The 21,602-nt window shown below is 44.5% G+C and overlaps 1 protein-coding gene across 2 annotated transcripts; it reads right to left on the bottom strand.

Annotated features, from left to right (window-relative positions):
- Positions 1-250: 250 nt before the first annotated feature.
- On the bottom strand, positions 251-21,119 carry limd2 (LIM domain containing 2). Of its 2 annotated transcripts, none has more exons than XM_035761391.2 (4): positions 21,066-21,119; positions 4,575-4,619; positions 4,108-4,244; positions 251-4,032 (listed from the first exon to the last, which is right to left on the bottom strand). In XM_035761391.2, the coding sequence occupies exons 1-4, from the start codon at positions 21,102-21,104 to the stop codon at positions 3,873-3,875; spliced, it is 381 nt and encodes a 126-aa protein (XP_035617284.1). In that variant the 5' UTR covers positions 21,105-21,119; the 3' UTR covers positions 251-3,872. The 2 variants fall into 2 exon arrangements, with proteins under 2 accessions (XP_035617284.1, XP_035617285.1); XM_035761392.2 differs by lacking the exon at positions 21,066-21,119 and adding an exon at positions 20,124-20,292.
- Between the last annotated feature and the right edge of the window lie 483 nt (positions 21,120-21,602).

Raw genomic sequence — 21,602 nt, forward strand, 5'->3', positions numbered from 1 at the left:
TTTTCCTGCTGTGGGAGAACTGGTTCGAATTAAGATCTGTACCAGGAGACAATATTGATGCTCTGTTCTGTTTTCTTCAGACACCTTGAACTAAAACAACTCCTGTTGTCGAGCATCTGAAAGAGTCTATAACAGTATATAAAACACACTAGCTCCTATACAATAAAAAAAGGCCTACTATTTACCCAACAACTGAACAAATATGAAATGTGCACCACCTTTACTCATGTAATAAAGACAACCACCTCACTTAGCAACATCAGCATCTTCATTTATTTTTCCAAAAGCATGTAAAAAATAAAAATAAACTACTGAAAAAAAATGATAAAACCAAATACATTTGATTGTGTGCATGTGTGGGTGGGGACAAATCACATTATTTATAATCATGTTCTTCTACAACACAATTTAACTGGAGTAATAATCCAAAAGAAGGAGAGGAGAGTAGAGGTAAAAGACAAGTAAGAGCTAAAACATCCTTCTGCTTGCAAGGTCACCATCCACAGGTCAAGTTATACAGAATGTTTTTGTTTTTAAATGCATACATTTACATTTTGACAACAGTGACACCTGCATTGAAAAATAAATGTTAAGACTACATCCAATTTTGCACACAACTACATGACTCGCAGAACACAGACAGTCACAGCTCTCAATAGACCTGAGCCTCCTGGTACCAGTTTTTTCTCTCTCTATATACAAAGAAGGTTTATTCACAGGATAACGCCATTGTACCTTGGCACACTCCTCACACATTACAGAATATGGACACAGTGTTATTTGATATGATGTTCTTGGTTACAAAGCATTCTGGGTGGTCTCGAGGACCGTTACAAAATGTTAAAAACAAATAGATAACTTTACAAACTTGAGGAAATGTACTGAAAAAATGAAAAGCATTCAGGAGAGTGGAGGATGAGCGGGTACGTAAACTTCTGGCTGAGTGAAACCACTCATATCCACCACAGGGACTAAGTGGAAAACAAGCAGAAGGATTATTTTCATTCACAGGGGAATAGGCTGGAACAGGGAGAAAGGTATGTGCACTCAAAAAAAAATACAAATACATTTTTTTTTAAATAATAATGTTAATGCAATAATGTTAGGCCATGGTTTTTGCCATTTATTTCTAAGGCTTTACTTAACAAAAAGTAACATTTTATTTCCTATTCTGCACAGCATGCTCTAATTAAGCAATGAAGCCAGAGGTGTGGTATATGCCCAACATAGCAATATGGTGCCTTGGGGGTTTGTGCTATTATAAACTGGTTACCAATGTAATTAGATCAGTAAAAATAAGTGATTTGTCATAACCATGGTATGCAGTCTGATAAACCACGGCTTTCAGCCAATCAGCATTCAAGGCTCAAACTACCCAGTCTATAATTCACAGTAAACTTGCCGTCACAATATACATTGAGTCATTCAAGTGTTGTGGCATTGAATACTTCCCAAATGATGTAATTCAATGGTTTTAGTCTCATTCTAAAGCAGGAGTGATGAAAATAAAAATCTTGTCTATTGAGTTTGTTGGCCAAAGCAGGTGTTGCTTTAGAACTTTTCAACCTAAAAATACCTGTAGCGCAACGTTTTATCCCGAGGCCAGTCCCACATCTTAAACAATGAGTAAAAGCTATACAGAAGAAATTACTGGGGGCAAATGTGTTTATTGACAATTGTGTGATATGTAATATTTCAAGCCTTTACTAGGACTGGCTGAACTGACTCAAGCATTTCCTACCTCTCTTCTTTCACCAGGAGGCGCTAACTCTGAGGTTCAGGGCACTGTAGGCCTGGGCTTTACTCACTGCGTAGGAATTCCCCTGAACATGCCCCAGGTCAAACATTCCCTGTTAGCACCCACCCCTCATATAGTACTTGGTCCTGGTGCTCAAAATCAAAGATGAAGCAGCAGCGAGACATCCCACTCCCTCATTCTTTATTGACATTAGTCAATAAAGTAGACCAGACCCAGCTGCTATCTATCACATTGGTGTCGATGAGAGATCCACCCTGTTCAGCAGACTGAAACTGACTATTTTTTCCCCCCAATGGTAAACGGCCTGAAGTGAACCATCTTCACAAATCCACCACCTCTGCTCAGAATCACGTGATGCAGTCGAGACAAGAAAGCCATGAGGCATTTATATAAAATAAAAAGATATTTATGTTTGCAGATGTGATGTCACGGGAGAAGCACGATAATATATATATTTTTTTACATTATGTGATTTCACTTGTGGCCCCGTCAGGACATCCCAGTCATATGTGAATTTCTGCCACATTCAGAACACGGAATTCTCAGACTTTCATTCAAAACAGGGAACTCAAAGAAAAAAAAGCGGATGGATTTTTTTTTCTCCAAAAGTCATCCAACTCATAATTCTGCTTCAGGAACTCTGGCCTCTTTCTAGAGCTGACTTTCCCAATTGGCAGATCACAGACATCGGGATTTGACATTCTTCTTCACCCCCCAGAGTTCACAGTTTGTCTTGAAAGATCCAAAAGTCCCGCTTAGTTTTACACACCAACTTAGCCCAATTTAGTACATGAACAGACAGTTCTGCATGGACAGGAAGCAGCAGGGGATATTAGCGTGACAGTTGTGATTTCCTGTTAGGCTATGTTCCCTGTCAATCAAACATTGACTTGTCTGGTTAACATGCATGGTCATATATGCACAGTATAGTGTGACATGTTCACTAAGCACAAGCTATGTACAAACACCTATGAGATACTTCTCATATTCAGAATAAAGACAAAAAAGCCTACTAGTGAGAGCAACTTATCACATGACCGTCAAACCCAGCAAATAACAGAGCAAAGAGAGCCTTTTAAATCCAGAAAAGTGAGATTAAGAGTCAATGAAGCAGATTAGATTTAAAAAGTCACCCAGAACACAGGAGGCAGTACAGACTAAAGGTATGACAGCTAAGACTCATACAGGACAAACATGCAGAACTGAAACCTAGCAGCCATTCAGATCATAGGAGCAAAAAAAACATTTGAACAATAAGACAGAATTCAACTAAATGTACCCAGAGAGAGAGAGAACGTGTGACAGTTTTACAGTACCATGTTTGTTTCTCAGATAAGTGAACCCTGACAAACTCACAAATAGGCTTCCGCAGGTGCTACCGCAATGCAGAGGACTGGTCTTTAAAATTGCCGTTAGATTTAATTGACTATATGGAACTAAAAAGAGGTCATAAAATACAAACGTGCTAATGAACCTAGCTCAGTATGGTTGACCTGAGTATGTTCTACAGCTGAGGGTGAACTCTAGCTTCTCTAACCATATGTTCACCTGAGCATACGGTCCCTTGCGCCTGTTGCATCAAAAGGGTGCAAGTTTATCTGTAAAATAAACAAGAAAACAATGATATGTAGTCCTCAAAAAGACAAAAACATACCACTGGTTTGTGAATAAGCAGTTTGGTCACAATCAAACATTTCAAAAGAGCAAATGTAAAATGAAACTAAAACCAAATGAAAGGAATAAACGCTCCACTAAATAAAAATGTCGAGCAACAGGGGGCGACTGGCCAGTCATCGTGGGTGTGTTTCTTCCATGTGGAGCGAGAGCACAGGAGCGTTGACTGCACCCCTCATGCCACGTTGGTGCTCTTTGTGACACGTTGGTGCTCTTTGTGACACGTTGGTGCTCTTTGTGACACGTTGGAGGTGGAGAAGAGGCAGCTTTGGGGATGAGATGGGAAATGCCTGTAGGATACTGCTGACCTGCAAAACTACCCAAAATCTAAAACTAACCCTGACCGTTACCAATTCTGAAAATAAAAGTCGGTTTGCAGGTCAGGAGTGTCCGTATAGCCTTTCCCGTGGGAGAGCGGTTGGGACACAGACAGGCGTGGCTACGCAGTCTTAGTTATGTTCTCTCCCTCCTTGGAGGTCCAAAGCTCCTTGTGTTGCTTGCGGCCAAAGCCCTCATCATAGTTGCCTTTGCTCTTGAAGAGCTGCTGGAAGTGCGGCTTGCAGTAGAAATCACCCGAAAGGGCAGCAAATGTGCCCAGGCTGCAGGGAGGGAGGGGCAGAATATAAACAAAAGAACACAGTTTCATATGGAGTAATTGAGTGAGAGAGTCTCACCTGAGTTTGGTGTTGCAGTGTTTGCAGCAGAAACAGGCCGAGTGGAATATCAGGTTGTTAGCCACCAATCTCTCCATGGGGTAGACGGTCTTCTCACATGACGAGCACACCTCCCTCGGTGTCTTGAAGCTGAAGGACTACGCACATGAACAAAACCCACACCGTTACTATGGCTTCAAACATGTGTTTCAATGGATACATGAACCATCATCTCAACTTGCTCAGTTGTCGAGAACCAATCTATCGAAATGAGTTGCTGTTGAGAGTATGTGAAAACATATACTGGTATATAAACTGTAGTTCCATTATGGATGATGTTTAAATGACATCTGAATAAAGGTCAGTAGGGTGAGATACACTGGGCCAGACAGACAGGTAATGGAGAAGGATAGTGATTAAAAGATAATGTCCTACTGGGTAGAAACCGGGACAAAGGAGGGGGGGGGTGATAATGGAGGTATATTTACTTTGGAGCGCTGGACAGGTTTATCTTCAGGGGCATTTCTGTTGTCCTGGAATAAAAATGAGTAAACCTCAGTACTTTCCTATTTAATGTTATTACAACAGAAGTGTAAGCATTCAGGATGTCCCCTGTTATATTGACAACACCATGTCCATAATATCCCTCTCATCTCAGTCGTTTCCCCACTCCTGCTCTCTCCCGCCCAGCAGCTCCATCTGTCAGTGTACTGTACTCCCCAGAGGGCAGGTCAGCTACCTTCTGTCTGGACATGTGAGTAGGTACACTGAACACACAATCATAGGGAAGCACAACCATTTCAAATATAAACCCCAAGCGTGACATTACGGACATCCTCTGGATGCTCTCGACTTGCACACCGCACAGCGGTTTAAGAAAGCAACCAATGCCACTGTTACACTACATCACTAAACTGGAATTCAGATGTACAACTTTGAGTCAATAAAAAAAAAAACATTTGTTCACAAACCTTAGAACAGTTCAGTGTGAGAGCTTGGCCTTAACAGAGAGCAGCATTCAGGGCTATAGAACTAAAGGTCTTATGTAATGGAGGCCCGTCTCATTTCTCTACTCGTGGCTCCAAAGCCCTACACTCTGACACAAACATCCATGGACTTCCTGCTTCAACTTGACTCTACAGAGAGGCCCTGAACACTCATTCCTCTCCATGACAACTGCATTATACCGTACACAAACAAGTTACTTTCAACATACAAACATGAACTCCTAGACCCTACTGTCGGCACCGACTCCCTGTCAAAACCCACGAGGGCAGGATAGGTATCATATTGTCTGCCATATTGCTAACAGATGTTGACCTAGCAGATCATTGTGGAGTGGCTTAGAGTCGGTTTGAAACTAGGTCACAAAAGTCTGAATGTCCACAGGGCAGATACGGGTCAAGCAATTGGTCTCAGCTGTCACACCTTGCTCCAAACACACCTGGTGAAGAACTATACTTCAAAACTATGCGACCGACAGGCTTCAGAAATTTCTCCACATTGACGTCCACGCCCAGAAGCTGGACTAGCAGATCAATTAGCAGACAGACACAGAGATTCAGGCAGACGCACTGTAAAGGCTGTGTCCACTTGTGTGCAGGCCGGACTGCTCTCTGGGAAAGTCCACTGCTGACATCTAAACCCTGACTGTTATGGAAGGAGATTGGTGGTAGTAGTCAGGGGGGGGCTCATTTGACAGACAACTGTGTGACAGCCCTTTCATGAAGCCCGTGCAACAGAAAGTAGGATATTTAGGCTACATTCACACACATTGAAGGGGAGTGGACACACAGAGCACTGATCCACAGGGATATGGGTTGTTTACAACAAATCCAGCTCCTCATTGGGTCTGCTCAATTAGAAAGCGTTGAAACGGCCCGAAAAACTCAATTTAACTTAAATAATGTTGAGCCGTTACAAGCGGTTCAGGAGTGAAACCCATCAGACACTGACTGATTCAATCATGTTGCACTTCACAACTGGCAGCTATTAGGGTCAGAGAAGAGCTCCCCAAAAGCCCTTACACATCATCTAGCATGTATACAGATGATACAGTAACCACAGAGACTTAGGGAATCCACTTGGTATTCTATTAAATTGAAATGATCAAATTAGTAATTTTTGCATTGGCGTAACTGTCGCCCACTCACTACTGAACTCCGACGTGAAAATCATGTCAGATATCTTTAAACTGAATGACTGAGGAAGCTGGGGTGTTGCCTTAGTTTGTGAAAACGGAATGTCTGATGGAGGGACTGCAACTTCCTGTAGATGCAATCGCCATCCTGACCATCTTCCTCCTCACAAAGTCTCCTTCATTCTCATATTTGGGTAGGGTACAGGGTGCACTGCTTGGTTGGCTGCATGGTAAACTCGCTTCCTGTTGCAACCATGAGTAACACTCAACAGGAGCTTCATATTTCATAAGATAAATAAAACATTGCTTCAAAAGGCAATGGTTTCTGTTTTAGCGCAGCATGCAACGTACAGTACATTACAGAAAGGTTCATCACCAACTCAGGCTGCACAAGATAAACTGCAGCCCAGAATTGCCATATCCACTAAAAGATAATGAAAACAAGAATAGATACCATGGCAGGCAAGCACACAGTCAGTCCTGGAAGGCTTCGACATGGCTGCTGCCATCTGTCTTCTTTTGCCTTATATGTACATGGAGACGTCGACCAAAGAATGACGTTGCGGCAGGAAGTAGTGATGACACAGACTTTAAGAGTCCCTGTGGGGAGCCTGCCACAGCTAACTGCCACCCCACTGGGCTTAGAGCACAGGCTGATTACAGCAGATAAGAACTACCACAGGGAATGATCAGTGCACAGACCAATCCTCTCCTTAAATGCTGAGAAGGACAATATGATCATTGTGGTGTGCCAACTGTGCACACAACTAAAGGTGGTCAAAAACAACAGGCTGCCCATTAGATTAACACATGGCAATTAAATTACAATTTGGTGTACCCATTTAGATTAGTTTGAACCACTTACTGAAGCACTTCACCGATCAGGCTCCCACCTTTAGCAACATTAATATTCAGTCTCTTACCGGTCATTTATTCACACTAAGCGGAAGAGACACTGCATCTCTGTTTGAGTTTCAGGTAGGCTACACTTCATGTATGTGAGATTCTTCCATGCAGCCATTTGAAGAGTTAGGCCCTGCTGTGCTGCACCCACAGTCAGATCAGGTTGAGACTCTCCCTCTCTGATGAGGAGCTCCTATTCTCATTACAATGACAAATCCCATTGCCTGTTCCACTGGAGCTCAGACCACCACAACAATGGCAGGGGGTCTGGGGGTGACTGCACCCTGCCTCAAAGAAAGAGGAGGCCTTCACCGGGGTTGTCTGTTCAGGCCCAGGGAAACCACACTGAGGCCAGCTCTTCCTTATTAAAAGTATTGAGGGAAGGGTTCAGAGCATCAAGTGCCTGCTTGCACGGGTATTTACTTAAAAAAACTTTCACCCCAGGCTGTGACACACACAGAGCGAGAGATCACCCAGTGTTCTTACGGTAACGTACACAGTCGTGAAACTTGCCCTAGATGTTGAAAGAAGTCCGTGGCCATTCATTTCAGTTAGTCTCTCAGCGCATCTTATTTTTAGACCGCTGACTTGCACCCCTTTATGAGACAGAGGGATGGAAAATAAACAGGAAAAATGCACTATGACTACGCCAGCCTGTTAAAAGGACCACCCATTCTGAATGTTATATTCAGAAAGGGTGAACATCTCCATGAAAAAAAATGGCAGACGTTATACACCCCCCCAACCATTTTTTTATATATTTTTTTTTTTAACTTTAAAAAAATATATATATATTTCGTACATAATGTTCCCACTAGTCTCTTATGACCGAAAATAACTGGACATCAGGACCACGATTACTCAGCATGGACAGGCAGAATCATTTTTTCCTTAAACGAGTCTGACAAGCCCGACACGAACAATATACTGCTTTCTCGGGAATAGGCCCAGATCCCTGTGATTTGCGGCCAAAGAGCGGACTGCCTTCTGAGAAATTGTAGGAGATTGAATAAACCCCCACTTCCCTACATTCTGCTAGCAAACATGCAATCTTTTGAGAATAAAATTGATGAGTTACGCTGAAGATTAAACTACCAATGGGACATTAAAAACTAACATCTTATACTTCACGGGGTAGTGGCTGAACGACGACACCGTCAACATGCAGCTGGCTGGTTATACACTGTACCGGCAGGATAGAACAGCGGCGTCTGGTAAGACAAGGGCCGGTGGAATATGTATTTTTGAAATAACAGCTGGTGCACAATATCTAAGGAAGTCTCGAGCTATTGTGTATCTGAGGTAGAGTATCTTATGATAAGCTGTAGACCACACTATCTGTATTTTTCATAGCTGTTTACATACCACCACAGTCAGAGGCTGGCTCTAAGACAGCATTGAATGAGCTGTATTCTGTCATAAGCGAACAAGAAAAACGCTCACCCAGAGGCGGTGCTCCTAATAGCCGGGGACTTTAATGCAGGGAAACTTAAATCCGTCATACCAAATTTCTATCAGCATGTTAAATGTGCAACCAGAGGGAAAACAATTCAGAAAGCAGGAAGCACCAGTGACTAGATCAATATTTTTTTTTTAAGTGGTCAGATGAAGTAGATGCTAAGCTACAAGACTGTTTTGCTAGCACGGACTGGAATATGTTCCGGTATTCCTGCAATGGCATCGAGTAGTATACTACATTAGTCATTGGTTTCATCAATAAGTGCATCAATGATGTCGTCCCCACAGTGACCACAGTACATACACCAACCTTAAGCCATAGATTACAGGCAACAGCCGCACTGAGCTAAAGCTGCCACTTTCAAGGAGTTGGACTCTAACCCAGGAAGCTTATATGAAATCATGCTATGCCCTCAGATGAACCGTCAAACAGGCAAAGCGTCAATACAGGACTAAGACTGAATCGTAGTACACCGGCTCTGACACTCGTCAGATGTGGCAGGGCTGTCAAACCATTACAGACTACAAAGGGAAGCACAGTCAAGAGCTGCGCAGTGATACAAGCTAAACTAATTTATGCTCACTGTGAGGCAAATGGCACTGAAACATGCATGAGAGCACCAGTTGTTCCAGAAGACTGTGTGATATTTACATTTTACATTTAATTCATTTAGCAGAAGCTCTTATCCAGAGCGACTTACAAATTGGTGCATTCACCTTATGACATCCAGTAGAACAGCCACTTTACAATAGTGCATCTAAACCTTTTAAGGGGGGGTGAGAAGGATTACTTATCCTATCCTAGGTATTCCTTAAAGAGGTGGGGTTTCAGGTGTCTCCGGAAGGTGGTGATTGACTCCGCTGTCCTGGCGTCGTGAGGGAGTGTGTTCCACCATTGGGGAGCCAGAGCAGCGAACAGTTTTGACTGGGCTGAGAGGGAACTGTACTTCCTCAGTGGTAGGGAGGCGAGCAGGCCAGAGGTGGATGAACGCAGTGCCCTTGTTTGGGTGTAGGGCCTGATCAGAGCCTGGAGGTACTGAGGTGCCGTTCCCCTCACAGCTCCGTAGGCAAGCACCACGGTCTTGTAGCGGATGCGAGCTTCAACTGGAAGCCAGTGGAGAGAGCGGAGGAGCGGGGTGACGTGAGAGAACTTGGGAAGGTTGAACACCAGACGGGCTGCAGCGTTCTGGATGAGTTGTAGGGGTTTAATGGCACAGGCAGGGAGCCCAGCCAACAGCGAGTTGCAGTAATCCAGACGGGAGATGACAAGTGCCTGGATTAGGACCTGCGCCGCTTCCTGTGTGAGGCAGGGTCGTACTCTGCGGATGTTGTAGAGCATGAACCTACAGGAACGGGCCACCGCCTTGATGTTAGTTGAGAACGACAGGGTGTTGTCCAGGATCACGCCAAGGTTCTTAGCACTCTGGGAGGAGGACACAATGGAGTTGTCAACCGTGATGGCGAGATCATGGAACGGGCAGTCCTTCCCCGGGAGGAAGAGCAGCTCCGTCTTGCCGAGGTTCAGCTTGAGGTGGTGATCCGTCATCCACACAGATATGTCTGCTAGACATGCAGAGATGCGATTCGCCACCTGGTCATCAGAAGGGGGAAAGGAGAAGATTAATTGTGTGTCGTCTGCATAGCAATGATAGGAGAGACCATGTGAGGTTATGACAGAGCCAAGTGACTTGGTGTATAGCGAGAATAGGAGAGGGCCTAGAACAGAGCCCTGGGGGACACCAGTGGTGAGAGCGCGTGGTGAGGAGACAGATTCTCGACACGCCACCTGGTAGGAGCGACCTGTCAGGTAGGACGCAATCCAAGCGTGGGCCGCGCCGGAGATGCCCAACTCGGAGAGGGTGGAGAGGAGGATCTGATGGTTCACAGTATCGAAGGCAGCCGATAGGTCTAGAAGGATGAGAGCAGAGGAGAGAGAGTTAGCTTTAGCAGTGCGGAGCGCCTCCGTGATACAGAGAAGAGCAGTCTCAGTTGAATGACTAGTCTTGAAACCTGACTGATTTGGATCAAGAAGGTCATTCTGAGAGAGATAGCGGGAGAGCTGGCCAAGGACGGCACGTTCAAGAGTTTTGGAGAGAAAAGAAAGAAGGGATACTGGTCTGTAGTTGTTGACATCGGAGGGATCGAGTGTAGGTTTTTTCAGAAGGGGTGCAACTCTCGCTCTCTTGAAGACGGAAGGGACGTAGCCAGCGGTCAGGGATGAGTTGATGAGCGAGGTGAGGTAAGGGAGAAGGTCTCCGGAAATGGTCTGGAGAAGAGAGGAGGGGATAGGGTCGAGCGGGCAGGTTGTTGGGCGGCCGGCCGTCACAAGACGCGAGATTTCATCTGGAGAGAGAGGGGAGAAAGAGGTCAGAGCACAGGGTAGGGCAGTGTGAGCAGAACCAGCGGTGTCGTTTGACTTAGCAAACGAGGATCGGATGTCGTCGACCTTCTTTTCAAAATGGTTGACGAAGTCATCTGCAGAGAGGGAGGAGGGGTGGGGAGGAGGATTCAGGAGGGAGGAGAAGGTGGCAAAGAGCTTCCTAGGGTTAGAGGCAGATGCTTGGAATTTAGAGTGGTAGAACGTGGCTTTTGCAGCAGAGACAGAGGAGGAAAATGTAGAGAGGAGGGAGCGAAAGGATGCCAGGTCCGCAGGGAGGCGAGTTTTCCTCCATTTCCGCTCGGCTGCCCGGAGCCCTGTTCTGTGAGCTCGCAATGAGTCGTCGAGCCACGGAGCGGGAGGGGAGGACCGAGCCGGCCTGGAAGATAGGGGACATAGAGAGTCAAAGGATGCAGAAAGGGAGGAGAGGAGGGTTGAGGAGGCAGAATCAGGAGATAGGTTGGAGAAGGTTTGAGCAGAGGGAAGAATGATAGGATGGAGAAGGTTTGAGCAGAGGGAAGAGATGATAGGATGGAAGAGGAGAGAGTAGCGGGGGAGAGAGAGCGAAGGTTGGGACGGCGCGATACCATCCGAGTAGGGGCAGTGTGGGAAGTGTTGGATGAGAGCGAGAGGGAAAAGGATACAAGGTAGTGGTCGGAGACTTGGAAGGGAGTTGCAATGAGGTTAGTGGAAGAACAGCATCTAGTAAAGATAAGGTTGAGCGTATTGCCTGCCTTGTGAGTAGGGGGGGAAGGTGAGAGGGTGAGGTCAAAAGAGGAAAGGAGTGGAAAGAAGGAGGCAGAGAGGAATGAGTCAAAGGTAGACGTGGGGAGGTTAAAGTCGCCCAGAACTGTGAGAGGTGAGCCGTCCTCAGGAAAGGAGCTTATCAAGACATCAAGCTCATTGATGAACTCTCCGAGGGGACCTGGAGGGCGATAAATGATAAGGATGTTAAGCTTGAAAGGGCTGGTAACTGTGACAGCATGAAATTCAAAGGAGGCGATAGACAGATGGGTAAGGGGAGAAAGAGAGAATGACCACTTGGGAGAGATGAGGATCCCGGTGCCACCACCCCGCTGACCAGAAGCTCTCGGGGTGTGCGAGAACACGTGGGCGGACGAAGAGAGAGCAGTAGGAGTAGCAGTGTTATCTGTGGTGATCCATGTTTCCGTCAGTGCCAAGAAGTCGAGGGACTGGAGGGAGGCATAGGCTGAGATGAACTCTGCCTTGTTGGCCGCAGATCGGCAGTTCCAGAGGCTACCGGAGACCTGGAACTCCACGTGGGTCGTGCGCTGGGACCACCAGATTAGGGTGGCCGCGGCCACGCGGTGTGGAGCGTTTGTATGGTCTGTGCAGAGAGGAGATAACAGGGATAGACAGACACATAGTTGACAGGCTACAGAAGAGGCTACGCTAATGCAAGGAGATTGGAATGACAAGTGGACTACACGTCTCGAATGTTCAGAAAGTTAAGCTTACGTAGCAAGAATCTTATTGACTAAAATGATTAAAATGATACAGTACTGCTGAAGTAGGCTAGCTGGCAGTGGCTGCGTTGTTGACTTTGTAGGCTAGCTGGCAGTGGCTGCGTTGTTGACACTACACTAATCAAGTCGTTCCGTTGAGTGTAATAGTTTCTACAGTGCTGCTATTCGGGGCTAGCTGGCTAGCTAGCAGTGTTGATTACGTTACGTTGCGTTAAAAGAACGACAATAGCTGGCTAGCTAACATAGAAAATCGCTCTAGACTACACAATTATCTTTGATACACAGACGGCTATGTATCAAACAAATCAAACCGTTGTGCTGTAATGAAATGAAATGAAAATGTGATACTACCTGTGGAGCGAAGCGGAATGCGACCGGGTTGTTGAGTGCGGAAGTTCTATTCAGTAGACGTTGGCTAGCTAGCAGTGTCTCCTACGTTAAGGACGACAAATAGCTGGCTAGCTAACCTCGGTAAATTAAGATAATCACTCTAAGATTACACGCTCTAAACTACACAATTATCTTGGATACGAAGACAGCAAAGACAACTATGTAGCTAGCTAACACTACACTAATCAAGTCGTTCAGTTGAGTGTAATAGTTTCTACAGTGCTGCTATTCGGTAGACGGTGGACGTTTGCTAGCTAGCTAGCTGCTGGGCAGATAGCAGTGTAGACTATGTTAGGACGACGAAATACGAAGTTGCAATAGAAGTGCTGACTGTTTCACTTTGTTGTCCTCTTTTCCTTTTTCTTCTTTTTCTTTTTTTCCTTTTTGTTCTGTCCTTCTTTTGTCCTTATTTTGTCTTCCTTTCTTCTGTTAACTAGATATTTTTTGTTGTATTTTTGTGATCATGCTCTCCGCAGCGGATGTGAGTAAGACCTTTAGACAGGTCAACATTCACAAGGCCGCATGGCCAGAGTTTTCCAGGATGTGTACTGCGAGCATGCGCTGAACTGGCAAGTGTCATCACCGACATTTTCAACCTCTCCCTGTACGAGTCTGTAATACCAACATGTTTTAAACAGACCACCAAAATTCCTGGGCCCAAGAACCCCAAGGTAGCTGAAATGACTACCGACCCGTAGCACTCACGTCTGTAACCATGAAGTGCTTTGAAAGTAATCTCTATTGCACTCCACACTATCCTTTCCCACCTGGACAAAAGGAACACCTACGTGAGAATGCCATTCATTGACAACAGCTCAGCGTTCAATACCACAGTGCCCTCAAAGCTCATCAATAAGCTAAGGACCCTGGGACTAAAAACCTCCCTATGCTTCTGGATCCTGGACTTCCTGACAGACCACCCCCAGGTAGTAAGGGTAGGTAACAACACATCCGCCAAGCTGATACTCAACACAGGGGCCCTCAGGGGTGCGTGCTCAGTCCCCTCCTATACTCCCTGTTCCCGCATGACTGCGTGGCCAGGCACGACTCCAACACCACCATTACATTTTCCAATGACAACAGTGGTAGGCCTGATCACTGACAACGACGAGAGCCTACAGGGAGAAGGTCAGAGACATGGCCGTGTAGTGCCAGGACAACAACCTCTCCCTCAATGTGATCAAGACAAAGGAGAGGATTGTGGACTACAGGAAAAGGAGAACTGAGCACACCCCCCGTTCTCATCGACGGGGCTGCAGTTTAGCAGGTAGAGAGCTTCAAGTTCCTTGGTGTCCACATCACCAACCTAACATGGTCCAAGCTAGAGGTCGACCGATTATGACAGATTATTGGAGGACCAAAAAAAGCCGATACCGATTAAATCGGCCAATCTTTATTTATTTGTGTAATAATGACAATTACAACAATACTGAATGAACACCTATTTGAACTTAATACAGCAATAAAATCAATTTAGCGTCAAATAAATAATGAAACATGTTCAATTTGGTTTAAATAATGCAAAAACAAAGTGTTGGAAAAGAAAGTAAAAGTGCAATATGTGCCATGTAAAAAAAGCTAACGTTTAAGTTCCTTGCTCAGAACAAATGAAAGTTGGTGGTTCTTTTTAACATGAGACTTCAATATTCCCAGGTAAGAGGTTATAGTTATTATAGGACTATTTCTCTCTATACCATTTGTATTTCATATACCTTTGACTATTGGATGTTCTTATAGGCACTTTTGTATTTACAGTGTAACAATAGAGCTCCCGTCCCTCGCCCCTACCTGGGATCGAACCAGCAACACATCAACAACAGCCACCCTCAAAGCAGCGTTACCCATGCGGAGCAAGGGGAACAACTACTCCAAGTCTCAGAGCAAGTGACGTTTGAAAACGCTATTAGCGCGCACCCCGCGCACTAAATAGCTAGCCATTTCACATCAGTTACACCAGCCTAATCTTGGGAGTTGATAGGCTTGAAGTCATAAACAGCTCATTTTGTCTGTCATAGTTGAAGTGTATCTATGATGAAAATCACAGGCCTCATCTTTTTAAGTGGGAGAACTTGCACAATTGGTGGCTGACTAAATACTTTTTTGCCCCACTGTATGCAACGCAGGACACGCTAGATAAACTAGTAATTTCAACCATGTGTAGTTAACTAGTGATTATGATTGATTGATTGTTTTTTATAAGATAAGTTTAATGCTAGCTAGCAACTTACCTTGGCTTCTTACTGCATTCGCGTAACAGGCAGGCTCCTCGTGGAGTGCAATGAGAGGCAGGTGGTTAGCGCGTTGGACTAGTTAACTGTAAAGTTGCCAGATTGAATCCCGGAGCTGACACGGTAAGCATCTGTTGTTCTGCCCCTGAACAAGGCAGTTAACCCACCGTCCCTAGGCCATCATTGAAAATGAGAATGTGTTCTTAACTGACTCGCCTAGTTAAATAAAAATCCCAAAATACCGATTTCCGATTGTTATGAAAACTTGAAATCGGCCCTAATTAATCGGCCATTACGATTAATTGGTCGACCTCTAGTCCAAGCACATCAAGACAGTCGGTGCCCTCTTCATGACAAAACCTATTCGCCCTCAGAAAACTGAAAAGATTTGGCACGGGTCCTCAAAAGGTTCTACAGCTGCACCATCGAGAGCAAACCAGGCAGTGGTTGCATCACTGCCTGGTTTGGCAACTGCTCGGTCTATGACTGTAAGGCACTACAGAGGGTAGTGTGTATGGCCCAGTACATCACCGGGGTGAAGCTTCCTGCCATTCAGGACCTCTATAGCAGGCGGTGTCAGAGGAAGGCCCTAAAAATGGTCAAAGAGTCCAGCTACCCTAGTCAGAGACTGTTCTCTCTGCTACTGCACATTAAGCAGTACCGGAGCGCCAGGTCTAGGTCAGAGGCTTCTAAACAGCTTCTACCCCTAAGCCATTAGACTCCTGAACACCTAATCAAAATGGCTACCCAGACTACTTGCATTGCCCCTCCCCCCCTTTACACCGCTGCTACTCTGTTATCTTCTATTTATAGTCACTTTACTAGCTCTACCTACATGTACATATTACCTCAACTAACCGGTCCCCCCCTGTATATAGTCTCACTATTGTTATTTTACTGCTGCTCTTTAATTACTTGTTAGTTTTATTTCTTATCTGTATTTAATTTTTTATATTTAAACCGCACTGTTGGTTAGGGGCTCGTAAGTAAGCATTTCACTGTAAGGTCTCACTTGTTGTATTCGAAGCATGTGACAAATACAATTTGATATTTGTGATCCGAGTGATGTTCTATCGATTCCCTGGGTCATTTCATGTTTTCATATGCATCCGAGCTGATGGCGTTCAAGCAGGCAGAAATACATCTGGTATGACGTAGCAGTGATAAAGTGTCACTACACTGGAAGTTAATAGGAATACGACTTTAGATTTCAAAAACATCATACATGTCAGATTTAAACATTTAGGAGGATGTCTTCTCTCAAATGAGCCATTTGTGCCAATTCATTTATTTTATACTGGAGCCAAAAAGACTCCCAGTCACTCCTTGAAGGAGAGCGCTCCTTGTCCCAGAATCGGACGAGTGGCCCATTGACCTAGCATGGACAACTTTTGCACGGTATATCTGTCGTTGTGAATGTCAGCCCCCACTCTGAGGCACATCGATCTGCAGGTTGAACATGGTGAGATTGTAAACTCCTAAATTGATAGTGCAGTATGTTAAGGCGATTTCACAGCTAACTAGCTAGAGCTAGATGGTACTGGGGTGAGAATGGAAAGTCAGCGGACATTTCTGGTCACAGGTGGATCTGAAACAAGGCCATCATGTCCAATGAACAAGCCTCAGATAACAAATAAGTGAGGCAGTATCGAGGCAGTAAAACCACTAAATTAGCAAGTTTCTTTCCAACCTCTGTCAGTTGAAGTCTTTCTTCACTTGCACATGTCAGGGGAGGCCATTTCCTGTGAGGCTGCGGTGAGAGAGATTGTCCTTATACGACTTGTGACAGAGAGCCTCAATGCCATAATCACGGATGTGAAACCTGTCTAGGGAGGTAACAGCTGACATTGACAAACAGGGGTCAAGATTCCCACTGGCATAACCAAACATTTTACGGACATCCCATCTCAAAAAGGTGAACGAGAAATGTTTAATTAGAGATTTGAACCCACAACCTTTGGCTCAAGATCAGCTTTTAACAATATTGCGCTCTATTGACTTTAGCATGTAGGGACCCAGCGAGAAGCCGCTGATCATGCATTTAATGAAGTCACTCAAAAAACAGCCCTCAGCGTCAAACCTCAGAACTGATACGACGTATCGCACAGAGAAGAGAAAGTTGCGCAACCAAAGCCTGTGGAGGGACAGGAATTCAGGAAGACAGGTCCCATCGCGTTGACCAAAACACATGCAAATCTGAAGTCTACCATTCCATTGGAATTTCACCAAACATGGGAGATTGTACAACTAAAGCGCAAGATACCTTCTGCCCCCTTTGCCTGTTTTGTCAGGCTGTGTGACAGCAGAGGCAGGAGACAAAAGCATTAACTTTTAAGCCTACGCATCCCAAGATATGAAAGGTGGGTGGTGTGTGATGCAGTAGGCATTCCTCAGTAAACCAGGTTGCCCACAGTATACACTGCACATGTAGGCACTTTGCTGCTGTACTTCTCACGTGAGGAGAGGTTGCTGTGGAAAATGTTGCATTTTTTTACTGGGCAGTCAGTGTGCACAGTTTGTCCTTGAGTCCTCCCAATGTGACTGCAATTGCTTGGTACTAGGTTGTAAGAACAGCCAATAGGAAGGTTATCAAACCGATGGAAACATTTAAACGTCTTGTTCGGTGTGCATCTAAAAGAATAGTGTTATTCACAACAAGCAACGATACAATAGAGCAGGTGTCAACAACACAATGAACCGTTAGTGCCATTTAGGAAGTTTGTTTTCAAGAGGCTTCCATGTCACAATAATAAAGACAGGAGCGGAAAAGTTTGTGGCGGAAACGGCTGGGATAAATCCCATAATGCTGTGTGAATGAAGTCTTACATCCATCCAGGGCATTACAAACAATGATTATTGGATTATTTCTGACATGTTTATCTCCCCGACTATGGTTCATTGCTAGTTAATTATATTTGGGACTTCTACACAAGTGCGCTACATAATTACTGAATCAAATTCATGTTTAAAAAAATATTAATTTTGAAAACGCAATCAACAAGGGAATGGAATTTGTCATTATGCCAGGTCTTAGTTTATCTTATGTCAGTCTATTGTTCAATGATACCCTGACTCAAAAACTATGAATAATTTAAAAGCGCTAGCTAAAATGGCCATAACCAACTGGGAAGCTTTGGCCATCTACCTTTACTCATTCATAGTCCTCTTCCATCTAGCACACAACAGCTGGATGCATCTCCCACTCACACCCTCCACTGATCTGCACCTAAAACATACAGCACCTGACCGTTCTCTTTTTGCACTCCCTGTCCAATGACTGTAGTAAGGTGCTGTCATCTACACCATCCCAACAGACCATCATCTCTGTGACATCTGTAAAAAGATAATCTGACACCATGAGGACTTGGCCAGCTATGAAGGAAAGCTCAATGAAGTGCATTTGGAGCTGTTCACTCAAAAACAAGTGGAAACATTTCCCATAGTTGTATAAAGGAAACATGTGCACTATATGGTTACTTCAATTGGACCTGCATGTAATGAACTCCATTTTACAATGTGACCAAAGCCTCCCCTCCACTCTGACAGACAGAGGCAGTATGTGCCTTTGACAAGTCATTGGACAATGGCTGTACAATGGAATTGTTTCAAGCAAACTGCAGGTGCAATTCTCAATGCAGCCTAGGTGTCAATACAAGTAGACAGTCTTGGCACGTTCAACGTAGAGAGTGAAACCAGCCTCTCTCCGCGCAGAAGACAATCACTCAGAACAAACGTCTCGCCACAGAAGCTTGCCCTACAAATCCGCCAGCAATGTCGTAAATGTGTCTTCAACCATGTGTCAATCCTCGGCAAACACTGGGCCAAAATTACAGACAGCACATCTACAGATCCCCAGTCTGTACCCACAAAGTGGCGGTAAACGAAAATGATCATATGCTAAGGCAGTAATTATGGAGATCGGTGTTTTGATTTGATAGAGAGCTGGTCTGGCAAGACCTCAGATAGCGCTGTAAATGTGTTATCCAAGGTCTGATCTTGGAGAACATTATGCGGGAATGGAAGAGAAGACCATTTGAAACAGGTACTTTACCCATTCTGCTAGTGCCGGGCCATGCTGCTACTGTCATGAGCTCACAGGGAGCCAGATAATTCACAGCGGTGTTAAAATAAATCAATATATGATATAATTGATGCATTTCTAGGCTAATCACCATGACACCGCGTTGGCTTGCAATGATGCGGTCGGCTCATTGCCTTCCAGTTCTTAACAACCGCCTTGCGCCTACCACACCAGAATCCCTTCCACAGCCCTTTATGTAACTAGGAGAGACGCCAGGTTCTGTGCACCAAATAATGGCTGGCATGATTAGATAATAACAGTACGTAGACATTAAGATTGTCATCAGCCAGCCAGAGAGCGCGTCTGAAGTCAAACTGGGTGATGTATATGATTGGCAGGCGTAAACTTCATAAATGGTCAAAATAAAAACATGTATACTACGCACAGCCACAATCTGTTGAGAAAACCAACAAAGGCGAACGACAGTGCACATTTCCTTCTGATTATACATCAGAATGATCAAACTAAAGTTAAACAAGTGCACTTTATCTTAAAACATGACAGACAATATGACTGTTTAAAGCTTCACTTGAGGCAAAACATAAAATAAAGCCTCAACCAGTGAGACTAGTGCCCGATATTGCGCTAGCTCGCAAGCTAACGTAACTATAAATATGAATCGTTCGAGATAAACTCATTTTGAGTGAAATGCTGGGTAGCTGCACAATGCCGTACATAATGCCGGATTGATTAATTAACGTGCAACAAAAAATAAGAGATGGCAAGTTGGCACAGTGCAATAAAATAGCGTTACATTGCACGTTTTTGCCCTATTTAAAAACAGAACAGCAAGGTAAACATGAGTCATTCCACCAAAAAACGGAATGGATGGCTAGCAACCTTGGTAGCTAGCGAGTTAGCATCGAGTGGACATCACCTCATCACAAAAGGAGAGGGAGGGGGAAGAGGGTATGCTGTCGCTAGCTTGCCATCTCTGCGCAATAAACGCGAGAAATGGGCGAGAATCACTTACCATCTGTGTACTTTCGTCAAGGTTTAAATATAAAGACAATTTGGTGATCAATAGGCTGTGATCGATTGCTTTCTCATTCGTTTCCCCGATTTCTGCTGTCAGGATTCTTCCTACAGACCCGGCGAGTTACCTCAGCTTGGCTCCCCTGCTCTTGTTTTTCAAGAGTCGTTTTTTTTGTTCTTTATATTAGCAGGATGTTGCACGCTATTGGTTCCAGTCACCCCCCTCTCCCCGCCACCCGGCTCCCCTCCAGCCCACCCCCTCTCTTACACCACCTCCCTCTACTCAAACGGTAATTCTTAAGAAAAAGGAATTCAAAAAAAGATTCAGTGTAAATCAGTCCTAGGTTTGAAATAAAAAAGAAACTAACACATGAATATGCATACATCACAACTAATTGTCACCCCTTTTGCTAACAGGGTTAAAAACAAGCATCTTTCGACACTTTAAAAAATATATTAACAAATCAATAAAAGTAGTACATGGGGGAAACACCTTTCGACTCTCATCTACACATAGTCTGACTGCACTGCCACTAATGTGTTGTGTGCTGCAGATGACAAAGAACCCAAAGTGCACTGTACATGTAACAAGTCTCAGCACATTTCTGTCCAAAGTCCAGTGACTGAGGTTTATGTCTGGGTAGGTAGGTATGAACCACTCTCCAGCATAGAACAAGTTCCACATTTAAGAGGCTGAGAAATCCTGCCAAATTCAAATAATTTGTAACAGCTCGAAGAATAGCACCCTCAACCCTTAATTCCTGCTCAGATTAACTAACATTCACAGCACAAGTATGTTATGCCCAATCTTGCCAACAGTTGGCTTTGTGATGGGAACCTGTGTTTAAATATGACATCCATGCAAAAGTTGAACATGATAATAGTAGTGCTTAAAATACCATGAAAGCAATTGGTTGTGTTTGGTAATAAAAATAGTTACGTGTGAAATGGCTGTGTCGTTTGCTGCTGATGTCTTCATTAACTGTTAGGTCCATGTAAGTGCATTTTGTGTGGAGTCAAGGGTGACCGAGTCCAGTTATTGAAAACAGATGTTGAGAGGCCTTCATCACACTAGAAGTAGAAGGGTGTGTGGGTCTAAGTGGGGGATGGTGTATAGGCTATTCTGTACTGAGAGAAAAGGGTTGGGGTTGTTACTCTTGAGACTGGAAAACACCTACCATCTAGTGGGGGGTTATTGTGATTGCATTATGGTTGTTGGTGGTGGTGTGGGATCATTTACCATGTTTTATACCAGAGCCCAGTGGCATGTACACACATTACTTTCAGTATCAGACATACTGTACGCTCTAACTGTTTTTGAGGCGACTAAAGTCTGAAGACCTTACAGGTCTATGGCAATGCCTGCAGTAGTATTGCACGTTGATGTTGGCTCGATGAGTATCAGATAGATTGTATCAGATCAGAGGTGTTGTGTGTGGCTGCATTAATAAAGAGTAACTGGTACGATGAAAATCAA

This window comes from Oncorhynchus keta, chromosome 32, assembly GCF_023373465.1.
Source record: "Oncorhynchus keta strain PuntledgeMale-10-30-2019 chromosome 32, Oket_V2, whole genome shotgun sequence".
Taxonomy (NCBI): domain Eukaryota; kingdom Metazoa; phylum Chordata; class Actinopteri; order Salmoniformes; family Salmonidae; genus Oncorhynchus; species Oncorhynchus keta.